Below are 20192 nucleotides of genomic sequence, written 5' to 3' on the forward strand. Positions count from 1 at the left end.
GGCACTTAGAGCTCCTGTTGGACGTGCTTGTGAAAGCAAGCGGCCCTTTAAAAAGGTGTCTCTGGGAAGTCTAAAATAATTTACTTTAAAAGGAACGGTGCATCTAGTTTGGACAGAGGACGGAGAAGTACCACTCTGAGTGGATTAGGAACAGTATACGTGATCCATCACCATTCGCTCGCACCACAGATATAAACACCTTCCCCACCCATGTGTTAAAAGTCTGCTGAAAAGTATAAATACTTAAAAAGCAAAACAAGAATTAGTATCAAAACGTGAAATATGTTAGTAATTACCTCCCTGCTGCTCGGTGCTAAACTTCATCTGACCATGAACCACGAAAAGCCGGCTGGCTTTTTCGGGCTCATCCCCACAGCATGATGAACGAACCCCTCTCTACTTACTCCTTCAGATGCTAATGCTCACGAGAAACAGAAGCACAGGTTGTTTCCCCACAGGAACTCCCTGTGGATTAGTATCCGTTTATGAAAGACCATGGCCATGCCCCACAGCCTCCCTAGCACTACTGGGTACCAGTGCTAAAATGTGAAATGCACAAGTCATTTCTAGAAAACAGAATTTCAAGACTGTAGGAGGAAAGAGGCCCCAGGGGCTTACCTTTCAGTAACAATTTATTTTCATCGAAGTCCCCCTGAAATTGTTCTTACTGCTAGGCAGAGGTTTTCTCTGACACACAAGGTGACACCAGGATATCAATGGTTTGGAGACCACTTAAATCGGAAGAACTAGAATGTCTCCAACAAGTGAGGTTTACAGAAAAGGTCAAGTCTGAATCCTACTCAAAGTCAACTTCCTAAACTGTCCATCTCAGCGACCCGGGCAGCAAAACCCTCCAGAGTGGGGAGCAATGCCCAAAAGACACACCCACAGGCCTGCAGACGCAGGGAGACGGTGCGGCCCCCGGGCTTCAGCACTGACACATGGCGGGTGCAGGTCCTTGTCCACAACCCGCGTGTGTGACGGGTCCCAGACTATGACAGGTGAGCACACCTGCCTACCACCTGCACGGTCCCCGGTGAGGCACAGCCCCTTAAATCTAGACACAATCTAGAACCAAAACTGTCCCAGTGACAACTGTGAGTAGGTGCTTACGTTCCGATAAAATGTCGGGAATCCCTCAACCTCACTGTCTACAAGGTAGAAGGACATTTCCAACGGGGGCAGCGACTAATGATTAGAGGGGCTCCTGACACTGGGGAGAGAACTTTTTCCGTGAGTGCCATCAGGTGTTGGCACATATAGCTGTGTTCACAAGAGAAGGCACAAAAGACAGCGGAAGCTGGACCTTTTGTAAAGCAGAATTCTGTCTTCAAAACCCAACGGAGCAGCAGCGGAAACCTCTTATCAGTAATCTAAGAATTCACTTGGATTTGACAGCGGGGGTGAAAACACCCACAAGCGCGTCTGTGCTCACCTCACCACGGGGTCGTTCCGATCGCTGTAGACGTTGATGCGGCCGACAAACCTGGCGACAGAGAAGCTGGGTCACTGCCTGCAACGGTGGCCAAGACGCAGGGCCAGGCGCCCTCCCGCTCCCTGCACCCACCTCCCAGTTCCCGCCGGGAAGCTCGCGGGTTGGGATCTTTACCTAAATTCCTCCCCTGTTCCCCCTTTACTTTCTGTCCTTATTAGCCCTTGACTTCAAGGATTTTCCTTAAAATCGGTTCCTCATGTCACAGAAAATTACTTTTTCTTCAATAAGCTTGTTTCATTAAAGCCAGGCCAAATATTTGCATAAACGACTATAGATCGTAATGTTGCTGAACCATGAAAATTTCTAAGTGACATATTTCTGGTTTGGTCTTCATTTTTATGCAGCGGTTTTACATGGTCTTTCCAAACGAGCATGGTGCTGGATGTGGCTGGTGCAGAGCAAGGACACCTGGGGGGACAAAGGTAGTTACTGGGAGCACAGATGGGACTCACTTGTACAGGTCGGGCTGGGGCTGCTCACACTCAATGGTTGCATGCAAGCCGTCAATATCTTCTTCGGTATGAAACCCCTTAGTGTCCTGAACGGCATAGTGAGTCTGCAGACAGACAAGAAAGGTGAATTCACCACCAAACCACCGACACAACCCCGGCACCCCTCTAACGGGGGCAGCACCCACATCTAATCTGCTGTGCCCACAGCTAAGCCCGATGACAAAGCTTAGTTACCACATCAGAGAAAACGTTCACACAAGTAACATGTAAGTGAACGTGTAACACAGTTTGCAGGTATTAACAAGTTACAGAATCACATGGGGCTACTGTTGTTCCTCTATTAGGTGCCAGAAACTTCCGCTCTTGCCTGCCACCCTCAACTTCAAGCTAACAGCTGTGGGACATTCCTCTGTAAAGTGGGACACTTGGATCTGCCATTGTGACAGAGTTAATGTTCCTTTTCCTCATGTGAGGTCCTACTGTGTGCACGGTGGTGTCCCTGGCATCACACCACCCTCGCCTGGCGCTGCTGGTGAGCGTAAGCTTTCACCACACAGCTGCCCACTGGGCCTCTACCGATGGCTCCGAGAACCGAGCAAGCCTCAGACCCTGGAGGGCTTGTGGGGCAGCGACAGTGGGGCCAGCCCCAAGCAGACGTGCTGGGTCTGGGGGCCCCAAGAATGGCATTTCTAACACGACCCAGGCAATGCTGATGCCCCGGCCCAGACGCATCACCAACGTGAACACCTGGGCTCGGAGTCGGAGTGCAAGGGCCTGCTCAAGACAGCGTGTCTCTGAACTCCTTCCGGGCCTCCCAGAAATCAAGTGTGGGCAGGAAAGGGCGCCATGAATCAAAACAAGCGGGAGACACACTCAAGCAGCAGCGGCAGCATCTACAACACCTTGGGGTGCCTGCTGTGCATGCACCTGGCGCTTTGGGAGACTTTCTAAGTCTATCCTCACAAGAGCCCCTGGAAGACAAGTCTGTCCCATGGATGTGGAAACTGCAGGGAAGTTCAAAGTGCCTGCCCGAGGCCACACAAGCCATAAATGTGACCAGTGTGGGGGCCTCGCTGTCTTTTAAGCAAAGGGCTCAGGTAACTCCAGCCTCCGGGCCAAACCCAACGTGCAGAGGTGACACCAGAGAAACACAAACGGGATGCTGAGCATGGTAGCACGCAAGGTGCAGGGGGGTGTCTGCCAGCAATGTGTGGGGGCAATGGCCGTCCCATCTCACGTGGAGAACAGTCACGTGGCCGGAGACTGCAGCACCCGCTCGCTAGCGACGCTGGGGCACCCTTCCTGCAGGACGGGTGCAAGGGACAGCCCGCTGCCAACAGCCAGGGATGCGTGGGGCACCGGGTGTCCCCGCGCCCCAGAGACCACAGTCACAGAGTCTCCCGGGATTTCCTTACTTAGTATGAGTGGTGCCAGAATGTTAGCTCTCTCGGGATCTGTATGTAGGAAACGTGCCCAAAAAGTCCCGCACGGTTCATGCAAGGATGTGAACTATCCGTGAAAGAAAGAAAACCTCTCTTTCTCATGGCCAAATCCCACTATTAACCACAGCTGGCCGACGCCTCCCACACGGTTGGGCCCATTGAGCTACACTCACTTCCCTAAACTCCATGGAAGCTTCCAGTTTTTAAATAATGAAATCCTTAAAAGTAATAGTGATATCTTCTATTCTTTCGTGATCATTAAAGTTCTGTAGCACCAACTGCCAGAACAGAGCTCCACATGGAGTACAAGACATTAATTATAAGTTCAGAAAATCCTGAAGATATTCTAACAAAAAGGCACTCATTGAAATAATAGTCACTTAAAATCTAGACTCTTGTGTGGCTTTTTACATAATTCTAGTCTAGTCAAGACACTAAATGGAAAATTTCAAAATTCCCACAGTCTACTCATTGCATCCTTAATTTGGCCCCTTGGCTAAATGGCATAGCTAAGAAATAACATGAAGTTGCCTCTGTTAACCATGGTTGGCTGCCACGGACCCTGAGGGGCCACATGGCCAGCACAGCCCCCTGGGGTGCCCTGTGACCACTGGGAACACTGTGTTTGCAGGCACAGCAGGGCTGGGGCAAGGCCTGTGTGGCCTCAGATGAAAGGCACGGTACTTTGTGACTGGATTCCCCGTCTAAGCTGGCGGTCGTCACGTGGCAGGTCCCGTCTCCGCGGCTGCTGGAGAGGAAGATCAAGTCACAGGGGAAGGTCTCGTCCTCCTTGACCATGACGATGTCCCCCACCTGCAGAACAGATAGACAGCCTCGGTGCAGCGGCCCCATGGGGTCCCAGTGAGCACTCCTCAGGATAAACCTTAGCAATCACACTCCCTGTCTGGGTACATGCTTCCCACTGGCTAGCACAGGCGTGAAAACCACTGCCTAAGTGATGCCAACATTTAACAGATAATGATGCATGAATGGTTCACTGAAACAGGAAATTAAAACGAAGGCTTCAGTGAGGTTTCTGTCCCTATTTTCACAGTTTCCAACCAATGGAATTCACATTAATATGACTTTGCCTTGTTCTAGAATAAATTCTTTAACAGCGTGTTAAAGAACTTTCTCTATCGTGACTGGTGAGTACAATCTCATAAAGTTCAGACAACCCGATGGGGTCTGTGAAACTGAACTGCTCTAAAAAATCAAGTCTATTACAACTTGAAAATAATAAATAAAAATTAAAGTTAAGAAAACAGATAGTGGAAGGCGCCTGTTTTAGTAAGAAGCGTATGGGGAGGAGGTTGGCCTCCAGCTGTAAAGAAGCAATTCCAGACAGAGGTTCAGCTCACGTAGCACCCATCACGTTGCTGTGTTCTGGGTTTGGACTTTCCACATCTGGGCTGGAACAAACCACCAGTGTTACTCACCCTCAGCTTCCGGCTCTGCTTCCGGACCAGTTTGCCATGCTGGATGAAGTGCACCGGGCACTGGTTCATGGCATTGTCTGCCTTATGGCGAAGCCAGTCCTCATAGCCCTGGAGGGGAGAGAGGACGGCCCTGAGCCCGTCATTCTGGGCTTTGCCGGATGGGCCATGGCTGCGACCCACGTCCCGCTGCAGCCGTGGACAAGTGAGGGGCAGAAGTCACCTTTCTTCACGCTGACACCCACCCCCCAACAAGTACTGCGCTCTTCCCTTGAATGGACCCCAAATCTACTTCTTCGTGGCCCTGGCCGCCACCCTGCCCCATTCTTCCCTCCAGGAGTTTGGCCCCTGCGTTCTCGTGCCTCCAGTGATCGGGACACACCAGCCCCGACTTTTGCTACAGGGCTCTGAAGTTTCCCCTGTGGGACACGCCTCCTCTGTCTGTGCCAGAGACCACTGGGGTGACCACGCCTGGCTGCCCACCATCAGCACCATGGCCAGGGCCTCAGAGGCGCCGGGACCAGCTCAGGCGGGAGGACCTGGGCAGGGGTCCCCCATGCCCCTTCCTGCAGGCCCAGGCAGAGCCTCACCTGGTTCCCTGCCCCAGGGAGCACATCACAGCCACTGCTGGCAGTGTGACCACAGTGTACGTGTGCAAATGTGTGTGCAGGGGGCTCAGAGGAGAAGGTCTGAGCCCCCCCTGGAGGATGCTGATTGGTTGTCCTGTAAGGCAGAGACCACAGCACAGGAGCTGCATGAGGGCTCAGGAGCAGACGTGGGTGGGGCAGGGGCTGGGCCAGCCTGGAGAATTGCAGACAGTATGGGGCAAGCAGAAAACCAGTTGGGAAGGTGGGTGGGTGGCCGTGAAGGGCTCACTCGAGTTGCTGGGGATTTGGACAGAGTTGGCTAGATGCTTGTCAGAAGCCATTTAGCGCCCACCTGGGACTACCCAGGTGCTCCCCGAAGGGGGCTTTCTCAGCTGCAAGGAAAGGCCTTGGATCCCCTACACGTGCCAGTTGGGGTCACTGGGGAAGCAGGGCTGAGGAGGGGAGGGCCGAGGGCCATCCAGAGCAGGAACCAGAGCGTGGAGGAAGGTGAGAAGGAGAGGGGCAGAGGACAGGTGGAGGGGCAGAAAACCAGGTACCCTCAGGAATGGGGTGAGGGGCTCAGGAGGGGGAGAGCTGCATTTGGCAAAGGTGAGGTGGGAGAGCACAGGTACATTTGTGCACCAGGCAGCCCGGCAGCCCGGCAGTCACTGAGCTCCGCCACACGGGGGTCATCACACACCCTCCCACAAACCCTTCGGGGACATGTAGCTGGTGGGGGGGCGGGCACACAGCCTGGAGGGCACGGACACTGGAGGGCACGGGGGGGGGCATGCAGCCTCAGGGGGCACAGATCCTGCGGGGGCACAGAGTGCAGGGGGGCACGCAGCCTTAGGGGGCACGGATCCTGGGGGGCACAGAGTGCGGGGAGGCACGCGGCCTCAGGGAGCATGGATCCTGGGGGGGGGCACAGAGTGCAGGGGGCACACGGCCTCAGGGGGCACAGATCCTAGGGGGGCACAGAGTGCGGGGGGCACACGGCCTCAGGGGGCACGGATCCTGGGGAGGCACAGAGTGTGGGGGGGCACATGGCCTCAGGGGGCACAGAGTGTGGGGGGCATGCAGCCTCAGGGGGCACGGATCCTGGGGGGCACAGAGTGCGGGGAGGCACGCGGCCTTAGGGGGCACGGATCCTGGGGGGGCACAGAGTGTGGGGGGGCACACGGTCTCAGGGGGCACGGATCCTGGGAGGCATAGAGTGTTGGGGGGCACACAGCCTCAGGGGGCAGAGGGCCTGTGCTCGTGGAGCCAGGCAGCGGGTCAGGCCGGGAGACCTTGGAGAGAAGCCATGCGCTGGACCCTGCGGCTCCCCTGCAGGGACTCTGTGGGCCGCGGTGGGTCAGGGAACCACTCCGCCAGCTCTGGGCTCTCTGGGCCTGCATGCAGCTCAGCGGAGCAGGGTCAGATCTCTCCGGGCCTGCTGAGGCCCTGGGTCACGCAGACGGCCGCACGGCAGCAGCTGCGGGCGCGGGCCCCCGCGTGTTCCCCATGGGGTCGGTGCACGCTCATTCTCAGCCAGGGCACTGCGGTGGGCGGACCGCAGGGCGCCACGGCAGCGTGGCAGGCAGTGAAGACCTGGCCGAGCACACGTGCCCCATCCCCTGCCCTTTTCTGAATTTCTTCAAGTGCCTTTAGGAAGCCAGTGCTTCAGGTTTATCTTCCCAGTCCTGATCTGCTGCGCGGTTTTGGCAGGACCCTTGGCGTCCACAGGACCTTGGGACGCCTTCTGCTCCATTTCTGCCTGCCCACAGTCACCACCAGCTTCCAAGAGCCATTGTCCCCTTCCTCTGTGCCCCTCCTGAGGCCCTCTCGTGGGCTCTATACCAGCTTCTTGGGGACAAGGATGGTTATTCTCCCGAAAACACACAGAGAAGCAATGGAAACACCTCACTTTACTGCGCCCACCACTCAGAGCAGATCCCGAGAGGTGGTATACACACTCAGCCCCTCTGATCCGCATGTCAACTCCTTCTCTCCCTTCCTCCTCGGAAAGACTCCTTCCCGTCATGGTTTTCCACTTTTCTGACACGTGCGTCATAAACAACTGAAGTGTTTACATGCTTACAAACGCGTGAGGACAACACACCGAGTATTTCCTTTGTAACTGAGTGCGTCACTCAGTGTTACGTCTTCCACACTACGTGGCTACTGCACCAGTAACCTCAATACGTGTAACGAACGTACCGTCTGTTACCTCACTGAAGGACATCTTGTCCCTAGTTTTTCTTCCACAAAGAGGCCTGCAACGAACATCCCAGGACACCTTGTGGGGCCTCCATGCACTCTGAGATGCATATAATACACACCAACTGCACATACTGGACACCCTCGGACTACGGGTCCCACCATTGACAGTTTCTGCCTCATCCATTAGCGCCAAATGGCTTTCTAACATGGCGCCACCACACTGCCATCAGTGGAGAGTGGATGCGTTTCACTACATTATTGTCCCTGGTTGCTCTGCAGGCTTCTACATTTAAAAGCCAATCAAATGGGTATGAAGCAAAATCGTTCTGTTCAGATCTGTATTCCCAGATTACTGAAGACTGAGAAATAAAACGCAAATCAAAACGAAGAAATCCTTAAATGCTGCTCCCAGTTCTGTATTAAAAAAACACTAATGCAGACACTCTCACACTGAGGACCCGCTAGGCCGGCAGAAGACAACCCAGAGGCGCTCTTTACGCACACACACTAGAACCTGATTCCGTTCTACGTCCTTCCTCAGCCTACAGAAAATCACCGCAACACTGGCACCCACTGTCACCCCATGGCTGTTCTCATACCACATCTCATGTAAAGCACATGTTTTGTTTTCTTTATTTTTATCTAAAGGATAACACCAGGAAAGCATGGCTTTTTCAGCAAGAATTTGACCACCAATCATTTCACTAGAAGCTGCCATTTTACAAATTATCCAGATCTCCCAAATGGAAGGTTGATGTATCAACACCGAAGTGCAAACATCCTTAGGCTCAAAAGTTTGCAGCAGATACGGAATCTTTATCTGGAGCACATAAAGAATTCTTGCAACTCATCAATAAAAAGATGCTTCAGCCGATTTTAAAATGGGCAAAGGTCCTTTTCTCTGAAGAAGACGTAGAAATGGCCAATAAGCACAGGGAAAGATCCTCAAGATCATTAATCACCAAGGAAATGCAAACCGAAAGTACAAAGAGCTACCTCACCCCCACCACGTGGGAAGTGTGGCCACGACAAGGGTAGACCTCTGGTGGCCAGGGGCTCAGGGAGGGGAACAGCAGAGACTGCTCGTGGCCTCCTTCTGAGGGGATGGGAATTTTCCAGAACCAGACAGTGGCGATGGCTGCAGCACTAACATGGCTATGTGCGCGGTGGAAAGAACTGAGGCGTGTTCTTCTGTCTGGGTGGCCCTGGGAGAACAGCCCCCTGCACACGGTGAGTTGGGAGTCAGCACACTCTGTTAGAAAACTGCATCCCAGACTCTGCACACAGCAGGTGCCTACAGCTCAGACGGCCGACGGTGTGGACAGGCTAAGAAAAGCCTCTAAAAACAGATACCATCTCTGGTTGCTTCTGAATGTGAACACCTTGGCTTCCCCCTCAGACTCACAGGGTGTCACGCTAGCTGCCGCGTTACATAATCTCTCTTATTTTAGCTCAAGTGTCAATCTAAGGCAGTTACCAAAATGAATTGCTAGAACTTGGTTAAATTGCCTACAAACTAGCCAACACAAACCAGATTACTCCGCTTTGGATAAAATGCGATGTTATGTAACAGGGATGGTGATGCCTTCCCTTTTTCTGCAGACTTCTTACCTGTTTGATGGCCGTGACTGTGATGACAAAGAACAGTGGGAGCCCGCTCGTCACTGGGCTCGTGGGGGTGTCAATAATCAACTGCAATTAAAACAGAATTGTAGGGCCATTCTCAAAAACACGCATTACTGACGTTAGACAGACTGGTTGGCCCTGTAACGCCAACGAAAACATTTGCTTTTGGTTATTCCAAATTGTTTTACTGTTACCCACTTTATCCCCCGACCAGAGGTCAATCCGATTGGGGGTTAGTCATCCTGTTTCCTATAAAACCGAGGGTAGTTCGCTCTAGTTAAGGCATCTGCTTAAGGAAACCCTGCCAACAGTGGCAAAGACACAAGTCTGATTCCAGTGCACATTTTAATTTTCTACTCTGCTTTCGGCGCCAGGCTTCAATGACAGTATTTGAATAATTTAACGGTGGGGAAATTCTGTAAGTCCTTCCACTGTATTTCGCGTGACTGAAGAAAATGTGATTGCTATTCTGAAAACGAATTGGACCCACTGTTCCCTGATTTGGACTCTGGTTTTCTCTCCGTTCTCTTCCTCTCTGTGATCTCTTCAGAGCACCCTGTGCACTTGGGAAGGGGCTCCACATAATAAAGCCGAGCCTGGCTGCTGAATTTCTCCTAAAGACCAGGTAAGCTCCTGATTCCCCTCCAGGACGGGAAGGTGGTCACAGCCAAGTCAGAGGGACCAAAACACTTGTCCCTGAAGGAAATGGGTGGGGGACATGTAGATAAGGGCCCCAAGTCCTTGTTCACCCTCCTTAGCAAGCCACAGTTGATCACCTGGGAATGAAAGTCACTTATTTAGAATGTATGAGGTGATAAAAAAAAAAAAGTCCGCTGGCCTTACCTGTACCAGAAATATGATAAGAAAGTAAAAGTTGGCTATTCTCCTGAATTGTTCAAATAAGTTCTTGGGTATGAAGTTCCAAAACGTGTACTGTAGAGAAGAAAAAACAAAGAGGTGGCATTGTGATCACATTTTACTCTCTAGTGTTACTCTGCTATACAACGATGGTGCTGGATTTCAAAGCACAAAATGTTTAGATACAAAACTCACCATTCAAAATTTAGACTTTTGTAGCTATTTTATCAATTGGCTGACCGTGAATACGAACTGCTGACACAGAACACGTACCCCAAAAGTAGCACACGAGTTACCCAATCCCAGATAATCTGACATAATACAACATAGTTTAATGAAAGTTTTACCATTAAGGTCTATTTCATCCCATGTAAACCTGTGACTGTTAAAACATTTATGTTCAGCATTCTTCCCTCCATAGGCTCTCTTTGGTCTTGTGACAGTGTTACTAGCTGGCAACAGGAAGCTACAATAGAAGTCGGCATCACCAGGCGGTCCTGACTGCCTGGAGACATCCCCGAGGCTCAGGTGTCCGGGGTCAGCCCCAGGCGCCTCTCTACATGGAGGGCTTGGAAGGATAGAGAGGGGGGCTGGTCCTGGCCGCCTCCTAATCTCCAGACTTTTGATTTTTCCCCCCGGAGGAGAATTTCCTCAACTTTTGTGTTGCAAACAGCCATGTCCCAGAGGTCACTAACCTCCAGTAAACACCGAGCTTGATGTTGGTCTGTTAGCTCTGAGTATTCCCAAACCCACCCGTCGGACCCACCCCAGCAACCCTTCCCTTCTGTGTCCTGTCTGATACCAGGCCTTTATGGGCTTTGTGTTTTGCAAATATTTCCTGTCGGTGGCTCGTCTTCTGACTCCCTTAACAGTGTCTTTTGAAGAGCAGGAAAATTTAATTTTAATGCAGCCTAGGTCAGCAGTCTTGTCTCCCACGGCCAGTGCTTCTGGTGCTGTGCCCAAACTCTCATGGCCCTCCCCACGTTGTGTGGATTTTCTCACATGCTACCATCTAGGACTTCCACAGTTCTGTGTTCTACATTTACGTCTATGATCCATTTTGAGTTAATTTTTGTGAATGGTGTAAGATCCATGTTGGACTCATTTTCTGTAAATGGACACCCAGCGGTTTCATCACCTTTTGGGGAAGAGACGGTCTTTACTCCATTGTGTTGCCTTTGCTCCTTTGTCAAAGATTGGTTGACCATCTTACATGGGGGTCCATTTCCAGGCTCTATGCCGGTCCATTGGCCACACTATCCTGAGTGCTATGGCTTGACATCTGGTCTAGATGTTGGGAGGCATCAGCCCTCCAACTTTGTTCTCCTTCAATATTGTGTTGGCTCTCTGGGTTTTTGCCTCTCCGTACAAACTTTGGAATCCGCGTCCTGATGTCCACAAAATAACCTGCTGGGATTCGGATGAGGATTTGGTTGACTGTATAGATTGAGGTGGACAGAACTGACATCTTAATGACGACACTAAGCCTCCCCATCCATGAACACAGAATGTCTCTCCATTCACCTAAATATTTTCTTTTATCACAGTTTTATAGTTTCCCTCACATAGATCTTGTACATATTTTGTTACACATATGTGTTTTTCCGTTTTCTCATGCCAATGTAATGGTGTTTCTAATTGAGAATTCAACTGTTTGCCGCTGGCCGTGCTCTGCTTGTGAGGTTTTGTTGGGATTTTTCTTTGGCATTTTTCTCTGCAGACCATCATGGCACTTGTTAACAGCGGTTTCTTCCTTCCCAAACTGCGTATCTTGTATTCCCTTTCCTTTCTCACTGTTATTAGTGAAGACATCCAGTAAGACACTGAATGGGAACGGCGGCGGGGAAACTTTCACTGTTCTCGATTAGGGTGAAAGCATCTCTTTTTTCATCATTAAGAACGATGTTGGGGCGCCTGAGTGGCTCAGTCGGTTAAGCGTTCGACTTCGGCTCAGGTCACGATCTCACGATTCGTGAGTTCAAGCCCCACATCGGGCTCTGTGCTGAAAGCTTGGAGCCTGGAGCCCACTTCGGATGCTGTGTCTCCCTCTGTCTGCCCCTCCGCTGCTTGCACTCTGTCTCTCGCATTGTCTCGAAAATAAATAAACATTAAAAAAAAATCTTTAAAAGAATGACGTTAGCTGCGGGTTTATAATAGATGTTCTTTATCGAGTTGAGGAAATTCTCCTGTGTTCCTGGTTTGCAGAAACTCTACATCATGAATAGGTGCTGTGTTTTGTCAAGGACACACTAGGCTTTCATTTGAGTGCAAACAAACTGAGAACCAAAAAGCAGGTCTCTGGGTCAGGAATGTAGCCGCAGACACTAGCAGAGGGAGGGGAATTTGTGGCTCCGTCTTTACCTCGGTTTCTCAACCAGAAACAAACAAACCCCCCCCCCCCCAAAAAAACCAACCCTGACTGCCAGTTCTCCCAAAGTATCAGCAGTGTCTTCTCCGCCCCCACAAAAAACCAACCAAACCAAAAAAACCCAAAAAACAAAAAAACATGATCTGAATTCTTAATTTGCTGCCCTACCTCAGGATACTCTGGCTATTCTATGGAATTCAGAAAGTATTTCCCTGGGGGCGCCTGGGTGGTTCAGTTGGTTAGGCGTCAGACTTTGGCTCAAGTCGTGATCTTGCAGTTTGTGAGTTCGAGCCCCATGTCGGCTCTGTGCTGACAGCTCAGAGCCTGGAGCCTGCTTCCGATTCTGTGTCTCCCTCTTTCTCTCTGCCTCTCCCCCACTCATGCTGTCTCTCTCTCTCTCTCTCTTTCTCTCAAAAATAAACATAAAAAAAATTTTTTTTTAAAAGAAAGTATTTCCTCTTTATTCTACTGGAAAACACATGGCCTTTGGGGTCAGACCCATATCAAACCCTGGTCCTGACACCTAAAACTCCAGTAGACTTTACTGAATTATTTGAATTATTTAAGGACTGTGTTCCAGTTTTTTTCACGTGTAAAGTAAGTACCACAGCACACACCCAGAAAGAATGCGGCAGGGATCACAGTTCTGGCTCCAACTGGCAGTAAAAAAATAACAGGGACATTAAAATTGTATAGCTTGACAAACAATACAAACACAATCTTCTTAAATTTTTAAGAAAGATACATATATTTTTCTCTTAAATGGGCCATAATGAGTCAGTTACTTTCCACTAACTTTTAAAAGGAGATGAAAAGAAACAGAAGTTCGTATGCAGGAACAGCATTTACGTCTCATGTCCGTGTTTCTGTGACCAGCCTAGAAGGATCCTTTGTTCTTCACGGATTTCCTGACCCAAAATGGAGCTGTCTTCAAGGCCCTACCCTGTGAAACCAACCTCATTTCCCAGCCCGTACTGACTGCCCGCCAGTTAACCAAAAACTTCCCCAAATACTTGTAATGTGTTACTTGGTAGCAAAGTCACATGAATGGAAAAAGGTCCTCCTGGAAACCCCATCCTCCACCTACCGAAAAATCGAAAGATGAAAATCAAATGCTGTAGAGGACGTGCCTCACCAAGTGTGGGGTAGAAAGTGGACGCAGAGATGAAGCCAGCACTGCCGCCTGGAGACAGCCACTGACACTGGTGAGAAGGATGTGAGCGATTATCACATCACTGACTTTTTACATATTTTTGAAAGTTTCCACCTTAGAAAGTTTTCATCTTACGTATAAGAAAATAAAACAGAGTGTCATCCACTGCAATCCTTCCAAGTGGGGAGTTTCGTGAAGCCTGGAATGCTACGTGTATATCTGGTCTTGTCCCGTTTTAATGCTACCGTTTCTGGACTCCTTATGGCTTCCCAGATTCTAGAGTGCAAGGGAAGCAGCCCAGATTTGGGCTTGAAAGCCACTTACATGATTGCTGAATTCTAATCAGGCAGGAGAGGCCACACGGCAGCTCAGACATTACACTTTGTAATCTTCTTACCGCGTGGGATAAATTACTATAATAAGTCATTACCGCAGATGGTTAATGTGGTTGAAAGGAGGGTCACTAACTCCTGATGGTGTGTGACAGGGTGAAAACCCGTGAAATCATTTAAGTGCGTGTGACTGTGCAAACGGGTCAGCACCATGTGGACAGAAACCGTAAAAGGGGCATCTGACAACACGTAAGAGCCGACGAGCTGCAGACGGCTTCATCTTTGTTAAACAGTGGGTGTGGAGAGTGTGGACACGGGCAGGATGTCACGTGCGACTCAGACCTTCCACGGCATCAAGCGCCAGCTCCCCGACCCAGTCCACAGACTGCAGGTGCCTGGTGTCGGCCGTGCCAGAATGAAGTCCTCGCCTCGCCCCTACAGACCCTGCGAGGAGTCCTGAGTCCCACAGGACGGCCCCTGCTCTCACCTCTGTCACGTCACGGACACCGAGCACCATGGTGCGTGTGCCCCATGTCACAGACGCCTCCCGAGCACCCGGGTCTGTCTGTGGTGGTGGCCATGGTTCTATTTCCGCCGGGAGTGTGGCTCAGGACAAAACACAGCCTGCTGGTCTGTCCCAGTCATGGCCAGGAAGAAAAGTCTGGACAAGCCCCACACCGCTCTCTACCCCAGACGGGAACACATGGACAGCACCACGCGGTCCTGACTGTCAGGTGCCTCAGAGCGGCTCCCCCACCGTGCTGTCTTGACGGCCCTGACGCCGCCCCGCAGGCCAAGCGAAGCTCCGTGGAAGGAAATCCACACGTGGAGCTGGGCTCTCTTTCTCTCTCTCACTCACGGCTGGGAGAACAGGACGTGGAAACAAGTCATGCCCGACTGGGGTCATTAGGGTTACACACTGAGCAGACAGTGTGCTGGGCCGGCAGGAGGCGGTGCCAGGCCTGTGGACATGAGGGTCAGGGTCAGGCTCGCTGCTAAGGCTTGGTTGCGGGCCCTGTTCTCAAGCTGTTCCTCCTCCAAGGGGCTGGGCTCCTGCATGGCGGTGGCATCACGAGGTTGCTGTGGAGCAGACACAATGCTCTCACAAGTCCTAGGACCACCGTCTGCCCACGTGTGACTGGCAGACGCCATCCTCCCTGGCCAAAACTCACAAGTGATGCAGCTTTCTCGAAAGTACGCAGTGACCGCATAGCCTCAGCCTAGTATCAGATTTGTGGCGTCCCGAGGGCAAACTGGGGGCCACATGGATGTTGTGTCCCATGTACAACCTTATGGAACTGATGAGGCAGCACCCGACCTTATCCCAAAGCCGGCCGGATCCACTCATGCTCGAGCTCAAGTCCTGGGCACGGGGCTCTATGTGTCGTCAGAAGGAAAGGAAAAGGGATGCGCTGGGGACTCAGTTCTTGCTTCTGCTTCATCCCAGGCCCCTGCCCAGTGTGTCTCCCCCAGAAAGGAAACGGAACTCCAATCACTGCCAACGTAGCACCGGCACTGCCGGGAAAGCACGGCGAGCTTGGCAATTTTGCCCCTGGTGTAACTTTTCACACAATAAAAGCTCTCTGATTAAATGCAATCAGGCTTACTGAGTGGAGACTTCTGTGCGTGGAAGAAGTCTTGCCCAGCAGTCTTTTCTTCTGACAGAAATGTTTTCTTCCCAAGGAAACACACATACGTTACAGCAAACATTCTCCAGAACTGTTATAAACTCAGGTTTTACAAATTCAGTTCTTTTTCCCATATGTTCTGAGCCATCTTTTTGTTTTTAATATTTATTTGTTTTTGAGAGAGAGAGACAGAGAGACAGCACGAGCGGGGGAGGGGCAGAGAGCAAGGGAAACACAGAATCTGAAGCAGGCTCCAGGCTCCCAGCTGTCGGCACAGAGCCCGATGAGGGGCTTGAACTCACAAACGGTGAGATCATGGCCTGAATGGGGTCTGATGTTTAACCGAGTGAGCCACCCAGGTGCCCTGTTCTGAGGTATTCCAGGCCCTGTTCTGAGGGGTTCCTGCCGTCGTCAGGAACCGAGGCAGCGTGGGGGCCCCAGTGCGGGAAGGGCAGGGGACAGTGGGTGCCACTGCAGGGGGAGCAAAGGCGGCAACTCATAGAGCGTGGAAAGAAGACAGGACACCTCAAAGTCACCGCAGGAGTATTTGAAAGGAACAAATGGAAATAATATATTGGCTGTGACACTCGAATCAGGACAGAGTCGGGAACGGCATTTAGAAATCACCGAGTCTGGTTCTCTCCCCTGAAAACAGTGACAGGGGTGCTGGTCATAAACAAGCCTCCTTCAGCATCCAGCTACCTTCTACCATATGCCTCAAGCAGGCCCTCAGACCACCCCAACCAGGTGCTTTGTTTTCCAGAAGGTTCTTCCGCTCAGTCCTGGGCAGAACTTTCCACACCAACCCGAAGGGATGGGGGCTAGGACTCTCAGGCCAGGCTTTGTCCCTGGAGGGGGAAACCAGCCGAGGCGGGGAGCCATCGGTGGCCGAAGGGCCTGACAAATGTCCCGGGATGGACACTGGGCAGTGTGGGCGGTTTCGTGGCGCCACCTCGACGCGCTCACACGGCACCCGGGTCGTTTCCAGCGCACTTCCCTGACTCTCGGTGCGCCTGTACTGCACAGGGGCTGACTGTTAAGAATCGTTAGAGAGTCCTGTTTAGGGGGGGCGAGTGGGGGGTCTCTAGTGAGAGAGCCACCTGAGACTATCGTGTTCACACAGGTCCCGCTGCCAACACCTGCCTGGGAGCCTCCTGTCACTTATCCGGCTGGGCAACAACATGCCACACTCATCGCTTGGGATTTTCCTGATGAGCAACTCTGGTGACTAAACCTATTATGGCTGTTGTCATTACTGTTGTTTTCTGTGGCAGTTTTAAATAAAATAGTTCCATTAAAAAAACTGCCTTAAAGAGAAAGGCTTGTCTGTTCTCAAGTCTTCTTAATTTCAGATGCTCTGATAGTTAAAAAAAAAAAATGTGCTACGTCCCCCACACAGATGTGCGCACGGGGACATGCGCCCGGGATCACGTGTGTCCCCCACACGGATGTGTGCACCAGGACACACAGGCACGTGGCCAGCCAACACACACATGGCAGAAGCAGGCCTTGTATGCCCTGGGGTGATTAAAGGGAGGTGACGGGAATGCGGTCTGTCACCGGCTGTGGGGACAGGCGTGGGACACGCGTACCAGCCCCACGTGGACACCCACCACGGCGCCGGGTGGCAGGCAGCAGCGTGGCGATAGCCCCGGGAGGAGGGCGGGTACCCGCCACAGGGACACAGCTCACCTTGGAGGAGACGATTCTGTTGTCGGGGTGTCTCTGCGGGATGTAGGCCTCAGCACCTGGGGGGGGCTCCCTGTGCCCCACGTAGATGGTCCGGCTGTCCACGCAGTTCTCCTCGCCAGCACACTGCGGAGAACAGAACGCCGTCAGCACAGGTGACGGCCCCTCTGCGGAGCGCAAGCTGTAAGGCGCGTCCTCGCTCATGGGAAGAGCGGGCTCCCGTCACTCTACCCCCACGGGCTAAGTTCCTCAAGGAACTGGGCCGAGCCAGGCGGTCTGCACCCGAAAGGGAAGCCCTTACAAGCTGGTGGTCACGGGAACGAACGTGGCTGGGCTCATACGCAGACAGAAGGCCCAGCACGGTCCCGACGCTTCCAACAGGAAAGGCAGCCCCCTTAGAAACGTGGTGGTGGGTCTTTAACGAGAGGGTAAAACTGAGTTCACGACGGAGCTGCTGAGCCGTTTCGGGTCCCCCTGCTCAAGGGCCCTCCTGGGAAGACAGGAGGCCGGTGTCTGACTCTACTATTCAGTATCACGTGCGCGAGGCACCCGGTAAATGTCTTCTGACAGGAGAACCTTTAAAACACCGAACCAGACCCTGTGCCTTCAGCACGGAGGTGCCTATGACACTGCAGCCACAGATGAGAGACTAAAATGCAGCCCCATACAGCAGCCCGCCCCCGGGTCCTGGCACCCCCAAGACAAGCAGTCCAGCCCAGATCCTGGGACCCCCACCTGGCAGCCCAGCCCTGGGTCCTGGCCCCCCCATACAGCAGCCCAGCCCCAGGTTCTGGTCCCCCCCACCAAGACCAGCCGCCCTGCCCCGGATTCTGGTCCCTTTAGACCAGCAGCCAAGCCCCGGGTCCTGGGACCCCCAGAATGGCAGCCCAGCCCTGGGTCCTGGGACCCCCATATAGCAGCCCAGTCCCGAGTCCCGGGACCCCCAATACAGCAGCCCAGTCCCAGGTCCTGGGACCCCCCCCATATAGCAGCCCAGCCCTGGGTCCTGGTCCCCTCCATACAACAGCCCAGACCCGGGACCTTATGAAGATAAAAAGCTTCTGCACAGCAAAGGAAACAACCAACAAAACTAAAAGGCAACCAACGGAATGGGAAAAGATATTTGCAAATGACACATCGGACAAAGGGCTAGTATCCAAAATCTATAAAGAGCTCATCAAACTCCACACCCGAAAAACAAATAACCCAGTGAAGAAATGGGCAGAAAACATGAATAGACACTTCTCTAAAGAAGACATCCGGATGGCCAACAGGCACATGAAAAGATGCTCAACGTCGCTCCTTATCAGGGAAATACAAATCAAAACCACACTCAGATATCACCTCACGCCAGTCAGAGTGGCCAAAATGAAGAAATCAGGAGACTACAGATGCTGGAGAGGATGTGGAGAAACAGGAACCCTCTTGCACTGTTGGTGGGAATGCAAATTGGTGCAGCCGCTCTGGAAAGCAGTGTGGAGGTTCCTCAGAAAATTAAAAATAGACCTACCCTATGACCCAGCAATAGCACTGCTAGGAATTTACCCAAGGGATAGAGGAGTACTGATGCATAGGGGCACCTGTACCCCAATGTTTATAGCGGCACTCTCAACAATAGCCAAATTATGGAAAGAGCCTAAATGTCCATCAACTGATGAATGGATAAAGAAATTGTGGTTTATATACACAATGGAATACTACGTGGCAATGAGAAAAAATGAAATATGGCCTTTTGTAGCAACATGGATGGAACTGGAGAGTGTGATGCTAAGTGAAATAAGCCATACAGAGAAAGACAGATACCATATGGTTTCACTCTTATGTGGATCCTGAGAAACATAACAGAAACCCATGGGGGAGGGGAAGGAAAAAAAAAAAAAAAAAAAGAGGCTAGAGTGGGAGAGAGCCAAAGCATAAGAGACTGTTAAAAACTGAGAACAAACTGAGGGTTGATGGGGGGTGGGAGGGAGGGCAGGGTGGGTGATGGGTATTGAGGAGGGCACCTTTTGGGATGAGCACTGGGTGTTGTATGGAAACCAATTTGACAGTAAATTTCATATATTAAAAAATAAAAAAAAAAAAAAAAAACAAAAAAACAACAGCCCAGACCCGGGTTCTGGTCCTGCCAGACCGGCAGCCCAGCCCCAGGTCCCGGAACCCCCAGACCGGCAGCCCAGCCCCGGGTCCTGGGACCCCAGACTGGCAGCCCAGCCCCAGGTCCTGGGACCCCCAGACCAGCAGCCCAGCCCCAGGTCCTGGCCTCACACTCCGTCAGCCTGTTGGGGTACAGTGAGCCATGGGGGGAGGAGGTGGGAACACCAGCACTGCAGAAGGTCAGGGTGACGGGACAGGAAGAAAGGCGAGTCAGGTCACAGCTCCAACTCAGCTGTCACTGAGACATTGGCCTCAGGCAGCCTCACGGCCCCTGAGGACAGTGACAGCCCCTCACTCATGGTGGCTGACGAGGAACGAAAGCGGGAAACGGAGAACAGGAGCGGGAAGAGAACCACACGGCTGTGGGGAGCCAGAGTGTTCCGCCCGGCGCGGTGCCCACCCTCGCTTGTGGAGCCAGGTGGACGGGGTCACACAGGCCAGCAGTGTCCCTATGGGCTGAGGCGAGGACAGCCTCACGTCACACTGTTTTGCTCTTGTTGCTTGCGTGGCATGGCGCGGGCCTACCTCCCAGCTTCGTGGGGTCAGAAGTCTACAGATGTGCCCCTAGCACCGCGGGGTCCACAGTAGCCGCCCGCACGCACTTTCCCCCCGTGCCTTCTCTAGGGCCTGGCTTTGCCGGATGTCCACGCGGTCTGAGGGCAGAGACCGACTTGGTCCCCAGAACTCCACCCGTTTCCAGAGACATGCAGCAGGGACATGCGAAATGGTGCAAGATCGCCGGAAGGAATGGGCTGGGCCCCCAAACT

The 20192-nt window shown here is 52.3% G+C and overlaps 1 protein-coding gene across 5 annotated transcripts in view; it reads right to left on the minus strand.

Annotated features, from left to right (window-relative positions):
• ATP11A (ATPase phospholipid transporting 11A) overlaps positions 1–20192 on the minus strand; it is a 125312-nt gene that overhangs the window by 48087 nt on the left and 57033 nt on the right. For all 5 annotated transcript variants that reach the window (XM_078452879.2, XM_078452890.2, XM_078452888.2 and 2 more), the window contains exons 2-8: positions 17275–17397; positions 10087–10176; positions 9229–9309; positions 4829–4936; positions 4074–4202; positions 1948–2051; positions 1436–1486 (exon numbers count right to left, since the gene is read on the minus strand). In XM_078452879.2, the coding sequence (XP_078309005.1) occupies positions 1436–1486; positions 1948–2051; positions 4074–4202; positions 4829–4936; positions 9229–9309; positions 10087–10176; positions 17275–17397 (686 nt within the window). The remainder of the gene's footprint in view (positions 1–1435; positions 1487–1947; positions 2052–4073; positions 4203–4828; positions 4937–9228; positions 9310–10086; positions 10177–17274; positions 17398–20192) is intronic.

The sequence above is a fragment of the Panthera onca genome, chromosome A1 (genome assembly GCF_046562875.1).
Source record: "Panthera onca isolate mPanOnc1 chromosome A1, mPanOnc1 haplotype 2, whole genome shotgun sequence".
Classification (NCBI taxonomy): domain Eukaryota; kingdom Metazoa; phylum Chordata; class Mammalia; order Carnivora; family Felidae; genus Panthera; species Panthera onca.